Source organism: Aegilops tauschii, chromosome 6 (assembly GCF_002575655.3).
Source record: "Aegilops tauschii subsp. strangulata cultivar AL8/78 chromosome 6, Aet v6.0, whole genome shotgun sequence".
NCBI classification, from domain to species: Eukaryota; Viridiplantae; Streptophyta; class Magnoliopsida; order Poales; family Poaceae; genus Aegilops; species Aegilops tauschii.
The window spans coordinates 45,023,694-45,034,515 of record NC_053040.3 but is presented as its reverse complement, the minus strand read 5'-3'; the positions used below and the strand labels follow the sequence as shown (position 1 = coordinate 45,034,515).

General features: G+C 48.8%; 1 protein-coding gene across 1 annotated transcript; it reads left to right on the top strand.

Moving 5' to 3' along the window:
• Positions 1-4,102: 4,102 nt before the first annotated feature.
• Positions 4,103-10,432, top strand: LOC109763400 (serine/threonine-protein kinase STY46). Its single transcript, XM_020322245.4, has 16 exons — positions 4,103-4,688; positions 4,796-4,910; positions 5,081-5,166; positions 5,254-5,376; positions 5,946-6,000; positions 6,407-6,517; positions 6,623-6,673; positions 6,881-7,059; positions 7,140-7,247; positions 7,357-7,430; positions 7,523-7,698; positions 7,823-7,918; positions 8,004-8,084; positions 8,201-8,254; positions 9,803-9,937; positions 10,134-10,432. Exons 1-16 carry the CDS (start codon positions 4,468-4,470, stop codon positions 10,203-10,205), a joined length of 1,737 nt encoding a protein of 578 aa, XP_020177834.1. The 5' UTR covers positions 4,103-4,467; the 3' UTR covers positions 10,206-10,432.
• The last annotated feature ends 390 nt before the right edge of the window (positions 10,433-10,822 follow it).

Genomic DNA, 10,822 nt, shown 5'->3' with positions numbered 1-10,822 from the left:
TATATTATGGAATGGAGGGAGTAGTAGCATCCTTGTGTTTTCTCTTTCAGTAGCTAACTGTAGAGATAATGATGAATTAATTTTATTTCATATACTCTTAGAGCAAAATGATTCTTTCTTCGCAAAAGAAGAAGGGTTTTGATAAATCAAATTTGCCACAGTTAAAACATCAGATTTTTAACATTATCGAAGAAAATGGTTGTTGCCCCACCCCCACCCCGCCCCCAAAAAAACAAAATGATTTATGCCAATCCAATATTAGTTAGTAGAATCAGATAGCTGAGCCATGCAGGAAGTGAAAAGAAAGTTGAAGTTCTTCTTTGGTAAATATTGTATTGACCAAAGACAACCAACTGAAGAGGGACTGGATTGGCAGTAAGGCTTGCTTCTTTTGTGGTGATGATAGAACTGTGGACCATTTTTTTCCCATGCTATGTGGATATAATGATTTGGAGCTAGATGTAATGTGTTTGTGATCTTAAAACTATGTATACTGATCTGACCTTGGCTGAGAGGTTCTCCATAGAATTTTAAGTCTTAGGTCTGGAGGAACAATCTCTATTGGGATTACTGTTATTTCATGCACAGTTTGGAGGAGTAGAAGTGACATACTCCCTACGTTCCTAAATATAAGTCTTTGTAGAGATTCCACTATGACCACATACGGAGGGAGTATGTTTGAGTGATAATAAGAGGATCAATGATCCTTTTGCATTGATCCATTTGCTTTCTTTGAATTAATGCTCGATCAACTTTGCAAGTAAAGAAGTATAGTCTAGAAGTGCTGAAGTGGAGAACAAGACTGATAGGGCAAATAACAAGTGAGATCTTCAGGGCTTCGCAAAGGTGGAGATATGGTGTACTGAGATTGACAAGTGGCTTTATCCTCAGACTGAATCTATGGGCCAGGAGCTGCCCCCCCCCCCCCCCCCCAAGGAAATTACTCCTCTGCTACAATCTTAAGTACTCCCTCTGTAAACTAACATAAGAGTGTTTAGATAACTAAAGTAGTAATACTCTTATATTAGTTTACGAAGGGAGTATTTGTGTTCTCAGCGTTGTGATATTTCCCCAGGAGTTTTTATGTACTTTGGCTCAATTGTAGCCTTGGTTCTGTGTTTAGACTTCTCGTATGAACTCCGTTTTTAATTTTATAGATCCTATAAGAACCATGGCTTGCAAAGAGAGCCTTGGCTCAGTGGTTGGGCATGCGATTGTGCAGCCTAACGACCTGAGTTCAATTTCTAGAATTGACAGGTGATGCACATGGGTTTTCCCTCATTTATGAGGATCAAGTTTGATGTGTGGTAGAACCACTCATCAAAAAATATCTTGATACTCATTTAAAAAATTTTGAGGACCATATTTATCTTGGTACTCATACTAAAATGGACGTATGCATCCCTAGTTGGTGCAGAGGCCGGGGAAGTGAAATTCTCCCCCAATTTAAAGATTGGCGTCATCAGCCTCTAGCGCACGGGGGAAACCCTAACCGCGCCGCCAGCCGCCCCTCCCCATTCCTCCCCCGCTTCGCCGCCGCCGGAGGGGACACTGGCGAAGCCCGTGCGGTCCCTAGGGAAGGTGGCGGCGGGGCGTCCTCGTCGTTTCGCCATTGCCTCACGCAGATCTCACGGCGGCCGGTGGCGCGCGGCGGTGTTCCGCCGGTGGCTGGCGCTTGCTGCCTGTGGGGCAGCGTCCCTCACGGCGGCGGGGCTGCCCCTGAACGGCGCTTGGTGGTGGCCACTTGGCGGCGCGTGGGTGGGCTGGATCTAGGCTTCGGGTCTGCGTCCCCGTCGTGGCAGCGCTTGCTGTTGTCCTCGGCCATGGGGCGTGGTTCCGGACAGGCCTAGCACCGGTGGTGCTGGCCAGGACGCACGCTGGCAGCACCCTACTTCATCTCGCATCGTCTCGCTGGCCAGTGGTGGTCGTCATCTTCTTCGTCAGAGATGGCCGGCCAGAGGCTTGGTGATCGGATCTCGAGATCCATCATCTAGTCCCGGCTGCGAGTTGGGGAGACATGGTTGCCGGTGAAAACCGAGCCGACGACAGGCGATGGCGGCGTTCTACGCCGTTACCTTGATGGAGGCATCGTCATGTAACTACTGTCGACCCACTCGTGCTGCTCCGGGGGAAACCCTAGGATCTGGTGTTCCAGATCGGACGATGCCGGCACTGCGGTGTCGTTTCTCTTTTGGGAGCATCGTTTGTGGAGCAGCGCTGGAAGTCAGAGGCAGGAGGTGGAGCGGCTTCGTCTTGCACGGAGCTTCGGTGGAGATGTCAAGTCATGCCTGACCGACAGGTGCTACGCTTTGTCATGCCTGGTCGGCAGGTGCTACGCATGACAGATCTTCCAAAAACTTCAAGCTGTGTCGGCTGGTGGTACTTGACAGCATGGTGCTGAAGTGTATCAGTGGCGACCGCGACGTGCTCAGCTGTTTGCGCGTGGGGAGGAGGTGCTGTTGGGCGCCGTGGTGGCGTCGACGATAGCTAGACCGAGCAAGGTTGATGCATCAGTACAGTTCTTAAGATGGAGCGGTGACAGTTGGCGACGGCGGCCTCTGAGAGCACACCGGACCAGTGTGTGCCCCAGACCGGCAAGTGGCTAGGTTGGGGTCTCAGGTCTTAGATGTTAGGCTTGGCTGCGAGGTCTGTGTTATTAGGCCCGGACTATCAGCATCCCTTCATCAACTGGATAGGAGTAGCGACAGATGTTGCCTAGACGGTGGCTTCAGACTTACTGTTGTATTTCTTTGTAAGGACTTTTGTGAATAATTAATAAAATGGCTGCATGCATCGTCCAAATGCAGAGGCCGGGGGTCTTCCTCCATTTCTAAAAAAAAATAAAAACCATGGCTTCAAGTAAATGAAACCGGCCACATTAGTGTTGGATGGGCTTGTGGTGTGGGGCTCAGGCAACAAGACTGGCAAAGGCAAAAAAGTGTGCTTCAAATCCTCGCTTGGCGAGATCGTTTTCTTCCTTATCAGTACTTGATCTAGGGGCTCGTGTGTTCGCCGTCTGGAATCTGAATCTTGGTGTGATTCTAGTCTATTAGGCGCCAACATTGAAGTCGTAGATGTCGCGCCAAAGTGAGCTTTGGCTCTCAAATCTCCAACATCGACATCTTCGGACGCCGTCCAGACTTTATATTTTTCCCAGGGCCTTTTTTGTAATGTTGGTTGTATAATTTGAGTCTTTGCTCTAGGGCGGAAAAAAATCACTACTCCTTGATCAAGATATATATTTTAAAAAAGATTTAAAATAAGAAATCAATGAAGATTTTTTTAACACAATACAGACATAGACGCACATAAATACACACGCACACTCTCCCCTATGAGCCCATGCAGGCATGCCCTACCCCATATGAGCACCTTCGAAAGATTGAACCGGCACATTATCTTGGCTTAACGAAGTCACCACAAATATTTTCATAGTCGATGGAATGGCTTCTCCCACTAAACGAGATCACTGGAAGTCCCGCCACAAATCCGGAAAAGTGCGAGTACCAGTTTCAAAGTCCCATAGATTGTTAGTCCACGGTGAGCATGGTCGATCAAGGTATTAAAAAAATTAGAATTTCTGAGATCTATAGACAGAAGGGCAACAGTACTATCTGCAGTTTTAGAGGGTGTTTGTTTTCAGGGACTTATTGGTTTAGGATTTAAAAAAGTCTCTATAAGTCCCATCTAAACCAAACAGGAGAGACTTATAGGGACTTAAAGTGGGCATTTGAGACTTATGAAATAAGACTCTCAAAAAGAGTCTTATAGGTACGTATAGTTGTAATGTGGTCTTATAGGAACTTATAAGACCAAACAGGTAAGGACTTTTTAGGGACTTGAGACTTATAAGTTAGGACTAAAAAAATACCTAGATTTATGGCCTTAGTGTTAGTTTAGTTTCAGCGGGGCGAAGGAAACGACGGGCTGTCAGTGCGCATCCTCCACTCGCCGCATCACATCTGACTTGGCCTCCTCATTATTTTACCAACCCGGTCACGGGCCTCCCAATCTGGCCCCATACAATAATTTAGGGTCCTTAATCAAATCAATCCGTGTAAAGACAGACATAAATCAGGGGGCGCGGCGCGCATCAAGCCCCGCGATCTACTCCACTTTTCTTCCCCAGCACGAATCGGACCTCGCAACCTCTTTCCTCCTCCGGACGCAAATCAAATCGATTCAATCCCGGCCCGAAACATTGCCGAACTCGCGACGTCGTCATCTCCGCTGTCTTCTTCTTCTCTGATCTCTGATCCGCCCGTCGGTTCGAGTTGGCCGCCCGTGCATCGATCGACCGCTATAAAGCGCTCGCCTTTTCTTCTCGCCGCCTCTTCACGTGCGGGCCCGCCACCGCCTCCCATGCAAGCAGCGCAGCGGCAGTAGGAGCACGGCTGTCGTCTATATCTCGTGAGCTCCCCCCCGCCCCCGCCCCTGCCCGCTGACTCCTGGTTGGATCGATCGCCGATGGCCGTGGAGGAGCCCTCGCCGCCGCCGGCCGCCGACTCGTCCCCGCCGCGGCCGCGGCAGCCGGAGGTCGGCGCGGGCGGGCGGCGCACGGACAAGCAGGGCCGGCGCCTCGAGGTGTACAACGAGGTGCTCGCCCGCCTCCGCGCCTCCGGCGGCGCCGAGATCTCGCCGGCCTTCCAGGACGCGCTCTGGGCGCACTTCCACCGCCTCCCCGCCCGGTGAGTGAGCCTTCTCCTCCACCCCCGCCTCCCGATCGGCACTGCCGGTCTCCGCACGCTGTCCTGCTGACGCCGTCCGTCGTGCGCGCGACGACTGTTCTGTGCAGGTACGCGCTGGATGTGAACACGGAGAGGGCGGAGGACGTGGTCACGCACCAGCGGCTGCTCGAGGAGGCGCGCGACCCGGCGCGCCGGCCGGCCCTGTCGGTGCGCGTTGTACAGGTAACGTCTTTCCGGCAGAGCACAATCTTTCTAAGTTAACACTGAATTTGTGTGGGTCAAGACATGAACCTTCTGACAAATTCAGTTTTCATACTGTACATTGTGTTCTGCATGTCTCTGTCCATGATTTTCCTAACAGGCAGGTGCTCTGTTTCCTGCTTCATCTTCAGGTATCTAGAATTATTGATGGTGATATGGATGATTCCTGTGATCATGAGATGGACATGGTTGCTTCCAGTCACTTGCCTAACCAAATGTATGTATAATCTCTGAATATCTGCCAGAGGCCTGTTTATTTGCTCATGTATGCTAACGTGGCATGGTTTGCACAATTATTCTTCAGGGTTCACCCTCCTCCTGCATTCGGCTCGTCCTCCAATCTAGAGGCGCTAGCGCTCGAAGCAAATGAATCTGATGTCGGTAGCACCAATAACGACGATGATAATAGTGTTCACCTTGTTTCCAGGTACATAATTTCTTTTTCAGTTCAAGTGCTTTATTGCTTTTTGATTATGATATTTCTTACAGTCATACAGTATGAAGGTGTAGTAATATGATTGTACTTCACAATGTTGCTATTCCATTTAAAGAGGTTAGCCATGATAATCTGCTTAGATTTTATTTGCCAAATCATTGGAAGTGGTATTTGGTGCCGCTTTCCAGTTGTAGAAGTGGAAAAACACCCCCACAATCTAAATAATTAGTGTTTAGTTGCAAATCTGCTGCTAAATTTTTACTATAAGATATTTGTGTCCTCGAACGTATTGCGAATTTGTTTAGAGGGATAAATCGGTGCATTTATATTTTTCTGTGTAGTTGACCCTCCTCCTGATTTATCCCTCTGCTGCTAAATTTATACTACTCCCTCCGTCCGGAAATACTTGTCATGAAAATGGATAAAAAGGGATGTATCTAGAACTAAAATACGTCTAGATACATCCCCTTTTATTCATTTTGATGACAAGTATTTCCGGACGGAGGGAGTATAAGATAATGACGATGATAATAGTTCTCTCTTTGTTCTGAACATTGCAGGCCAATGCACGAGATAGCATTTGCATCAACTGATAAGCCAAAGCTACTTAGCCAGGTAAACAAACGTACCAGGACAAGGCATAATCCCCATCTAAATAGGCCGCTGCTGCCATGGCATTGCAATTTTATATTTTTATTTACAGAGTCGGTCAACCTGCTCTTAGCACAGCAAATGAAATTCAGTATATGCAGAAGCTGGCAAGTAGTCAGTAAGAAACGGCATGCAAAAATAAATGAATAGAAGAAGAATTTAAATAAAATAAAATATAAGAAACAAACTATCAAGATGCATTGACATCAGAAATCTACAGGCTTTTACTGAAATAACCTTTTCTCTAACACGCAGCAAAATTATTGTCATTGTACTGAAATCACTTGAACTTTACTGTAAACTACTTTCAGACCAGGTCCTCTACTCAGCACTTGGTTGGATTCTGATACTGACACTTGTGCATTTACAGCTGACTTGTTTGCTTGGTGAGCTCGGTCTTGACATCCAAGAAGCACACGCATTTTCAACAATCGATGGCTACTCACTGGATGTATTCGTTGTCACTGGTTGGCGTCTTGTGGTATGCAATAGCTAACTGATTCCAGCACATTAGAGCGCGTTCTTTTCCTTGCTGCTATTTCTGTAATTTTTGTGTTGATATATTCTCTTTTACTGCCACTCATAGGGGACTAAACAGCTGAAAGAGAAGATAATGGAGAAATTTCGCAGTGTTGAGGTATAGGCTTCTGTCTGGCCTTCTTGTGTGAAGTTTAATACCTCTAACTGAATAATAAGCACTCTCCTGTTTGGTTTCAGTAAATTTGCTAACTTTGCCTGAATAATAGAAAATACAATCTCCTAAGAGGTTGTGCAGACATGCATTGTGGTTTTCTCAGATAATAACAAGCATATGTTATGTAATACTAAATTGGGTTGTGTACAGGCACAAGCTTGTACAGTGTCAAGTGCATCATCACCTTCATTGGAAGGCCTGCAAGGTGGAGAGAGTAGGCCCACATCTACCAGTGTGCAAATACCATCCGATGGAGCAGATGTTTGGGAAATAGACCTGAAGCTGCTCAAGTTTGGGAACAAGGTTGCATCTGGATCAAACGGGGACCTGTAAGTTACTGTTTGTGGAGTGAAAACAGTTGAACCTTGCAAAACCTGGCAGAATGTCATTTTATTCTTTGGTTTCTTAGGTACCGTGGTTCATACTGCATCCAGGATGTGGCCATTAAAGTAGTGAGACCTGAGCGCATCAGTGCAGATATGTACAGAGATTTTGCGCAGGAAGTGTACATTATGAGGTTAGCTTAAAATTTTAGTCTCCATCTCCCATTTGTTTCTCCAGATTAGTGGCAATTATACTTATGCCCATATAGAGTTATAGACTTATTGCTTAATCCATGCTCGTAGAAAGGTTCGTCACAGGAATGTTGTGCAGTTTATCGGTGCCTGTACAAGACAGCCCAACTTATATATTATAACAGGTAGGTCACAATGGGGTTAATGCTTATAGTTGTTATCATGCAGATGATGCTAACGGTGTTTGACACTTTCTCCCCCTTTTGCTGTATTTTAGATTTCATGTCAGGGGGGAGCGTATACGATTACCTCCATAAAAAGGGCAGTTCCTTCAAGCTCCCAGAAATACTAAGAGTGGCAACAGACATCTCTAAAGGAATGAGCTACCTGCATCAGAACAACATAATTCACCGAGATCTCAAGACTGCAAATCTTCTCATGGATGAAAACAAGGTTGGTGTGTTATAAATCATGCTATGCATTTTATCAGATAATTTTCCTACTGATAATCTTCTCATGGATGAAAACAAGGTTAGTTAAATTAAAACTCTATAATTAAAAAGAGCATCCTTTTCAGGTTGTAAAGGTTGCAGATTTCGGTGTCGCACGTGTGAAAGATACTTCCGGAGTGATGACTGCGGAGACTGGAACTTACCGTTGGATGGCCCCTGAGGTGTGCCGTCATGTTTATACATGTCATAACAAAACAGTAGTGATTTTTTTGTCTATTCTAACATGTATGTGCTATCTAACTTCAGGTCATAGAGCATAAGCCGTATGATCACAAGGCAGATGTTTTTAGCTTTGGTATTGTTCTATGGGAGCTTCTAACCGGCAAGGTAACTGCAATTGTTGTTGTCAGTAACATTTTTTTTTTCACTTTATTTTTAAGTAGTATTATATCTGTATATGTCCTACTTCTAGAGTTACAGTGATAATGGTTCTATTTGTCCAGATCCCTTATGATTATCTAACTCCACTGCAAGCAGCAATAGGTGTTGTTCAGAAGGTAAGCCTTGAAGATACTTTTTGGAACCCCCTATCTTTCTCAAGTAAATTGTAAAAAACCACCACAATTGGAGACCCTAACTCAGAAAACCGCCACCATTCGTTTTTTTTTTTAAAACCACCAACATTGTGGTGACAGTTTTCAAAAAACACTGAATGAGCAATTAGAGCTGTTTGAGTGAAAATCTGACTGCTAGGTCCCATTGTCAGGTGCCATGTGGCCTGGGTACAGACGGTGCTCCTCACACGTCGTTAGAAAGTGTGGCTCCCGTTAAGCTAGACGTAGGACCCACCCATCAGTGGGTTTGCTCCTCTCTCTTTCTCAAGCATTCTTACAAACACCTCTCGTGCACCGCCGTGGCCATCTCCATCTCCATCACGGAGCTCGAGCTGCTCATCCAGGAGCCCGTGCAGGGTCGCCGTCAGCTGATGGTGTCGGACCCGGCATGAGGTGGCGGCGCAGCCATGGACGCAGCTGGCGAGGTGGCTGGTCGTGGCCGAGCAGGGCCGCGCGCGTGGCTCCGGCCGCAGCTGGCGGCGAGCGCGGCGTTGAGCAGGATACGGGAGGAGGATGGGAAGCGCGCCGGGAGGAGCTGGACGTGGCTTGCCGCAGCCGGCGAGGTGGCTAGTCGTGGCCGAGCCTGGCGGCGCGGTGCGGTAGGACGCGGCGGGCGCGCGTGGAGCTGTGCGCACAGGGCTGCGTTCATCACCGTACCCCGGCGGTTCCAGCCACCGTCTCCTGTCATGCACATAGGAATGGCGCCGGGCTGGACCTCCTCATGCCCAGGAGCTGCCCGAGCCCGACGACGCCGACGAGGTCGCGAAGTGGAGGAGCTGGATCCGGCGGGTGGCGAAGTGGAGGGCGGCTAGCACAGGGGGTCGGGGGTCGGGCGTCGCCCTCGGATCCGTCGTCGGGGCTGCACGGGGGGCCGACGCCGCTTGGATCCATCGCCGGGCGGCAAACCGGACTCGCCGCGCGGTGGGCATCGCCGTCAGGTCTGGCGCCACGACGCGCTCCGTGCGCGGGATGGGGATCCGGCCCTCAAACCTGTCCTCGACTGATTCCGCGCTGGCGACGGCGACGAATTAGTAGCCGGAGTGCAGCTCTGGGGAGGCGGCGGTGAGGTGCAGAAGACGACGAGCCAGAGTTATGTGCGGCAGCGTTGGCGTGGTCAACGGAGACCCCGGCTGTGTGTGACTGTGAGGCTTACGGGTGGCCCCCCACTTCTATCTTTTTTTCTTATCATACGTGAGGTCAAACGGTGTCAAGTTGCTTTGCCACATCAGCACTTACAGCAGGCCCCATCTGTCAGGTAGGGTGCTAACATGCATTTAGTGACCAATCAGTGCTTTTTGAAAACTGTCACTACAATGTTGGTGGTTTTTTTTAAAAAAACGAATGATGGCGGTTTTGGGAATTAGGGTCCTCAATTGTGGTGGTTTTTTGCAATTTACTCATCTTTCTTGTTGAAAACTTGATTGAACCCATTGCTATGAGATTGCATTTTCTGGAGATGCTAACCCTCCTCCTGACGCGCATTTTGTGCAGGGCATCAGGCCGACGATTCCGAAGGACACCAACCCCAAGCTAGCAGAGCTGCTCCAGAAGTGTTGGCACAGAGATTCAGCCGAGAGGCCCGACTTCTCCCAGATCTTGGAGATCCTTCAGAGACTCTCCAAAGAGGTCAGCCTCGCCTACCCTTGTTTTACCATCGGAATTCATCGCATATTTCAGCGTATTTCTCGAGATTTTCCAGTTAACTCTGCACCAAAAGGCAGTTTTTCTGTCGGAATTCACCGCGTACTTCCTGCTAAGAGGAGGGAGTATTATTTATTATGTTGTGGCTATGTTCATATCTGACTTGGAAGTAACATGGCAGGTGGGAACCGACGGCGATGGCCGGCAGAAAACGAAGTCAGGCTTCCTTTCGGCGCTGAAGAGAAGCCACTGAAGGGCGGCAGCAGCAGCCACCAACAAGCTTGCTCTGTGTTGATGCCCAAGTATAGGTGATTGATTCCGGAATTGTTGATCGATGCCCGAGCCACTGTAGTGTACACTGATAATAATTCTCTCACGTAGTAGCTGTTTTGGCCCATTTCGTTTCCTCCTTTTTTTTCCTGTTGCCATGTATCAACTGTTTTTCTTGTTCTAGTATTGTTGTTGAATGAACGTTAAGAACATCTCCAACAGTTGCGCGATATAAGCACCGCGCTGGAAAAAATATGTTTCTTGCGCGCGCAGCCGCTCCGGGTGCTCCAGCGAAGGCGCAAAAAATGCGCGCGCAGTATAAGTAGTTCAATGCGCGGGGCGAAACGGCATCGCGCGCCGCCTATTTCATGCGCCTGCTTCCGCGCGCTGCACACTCGAGCGTCGGCGCCGCTTTCGCCCTGCCCGCGCCGCCGCCGGCGAATTCGCCCGATGGACGGCCGCGCCGACATCCTCCTCACTCCTTCCTACACCCGCAACCCCTCCGCCGCCGCCGCCGCAAACCCTAGCGTGGGGAGCTTTGGCTTCGCCTCCGCCGGTGCTCCTCCAAGCACCGGTCTCGCGCGTGGCCTTTTCATGCCG

Coding starts and splice junctions, on each gene's coding strand:
- LOC109763400 (XM_020322245.4), top strand. CDS start 4,468: ATGGCCGTGGAGGAGCCCTCGCCGCCGCCGGCCGCCGACTCGTCCCCG. Junction 5,167..5,253: donor AGTCACTTGCCTAACCAAAT/GTATGTATAATC, acceptor ATTATTCTTCAG/GGTTCACCCTCCTCCTGCAT. Junction 8,255..9,802: donor CAATAGGTGTTGTTCAGAAG/GTAAGCCTTGAA, acceptor CATTTTGTGCAG/GGCATCAGGCCGACGATTCC.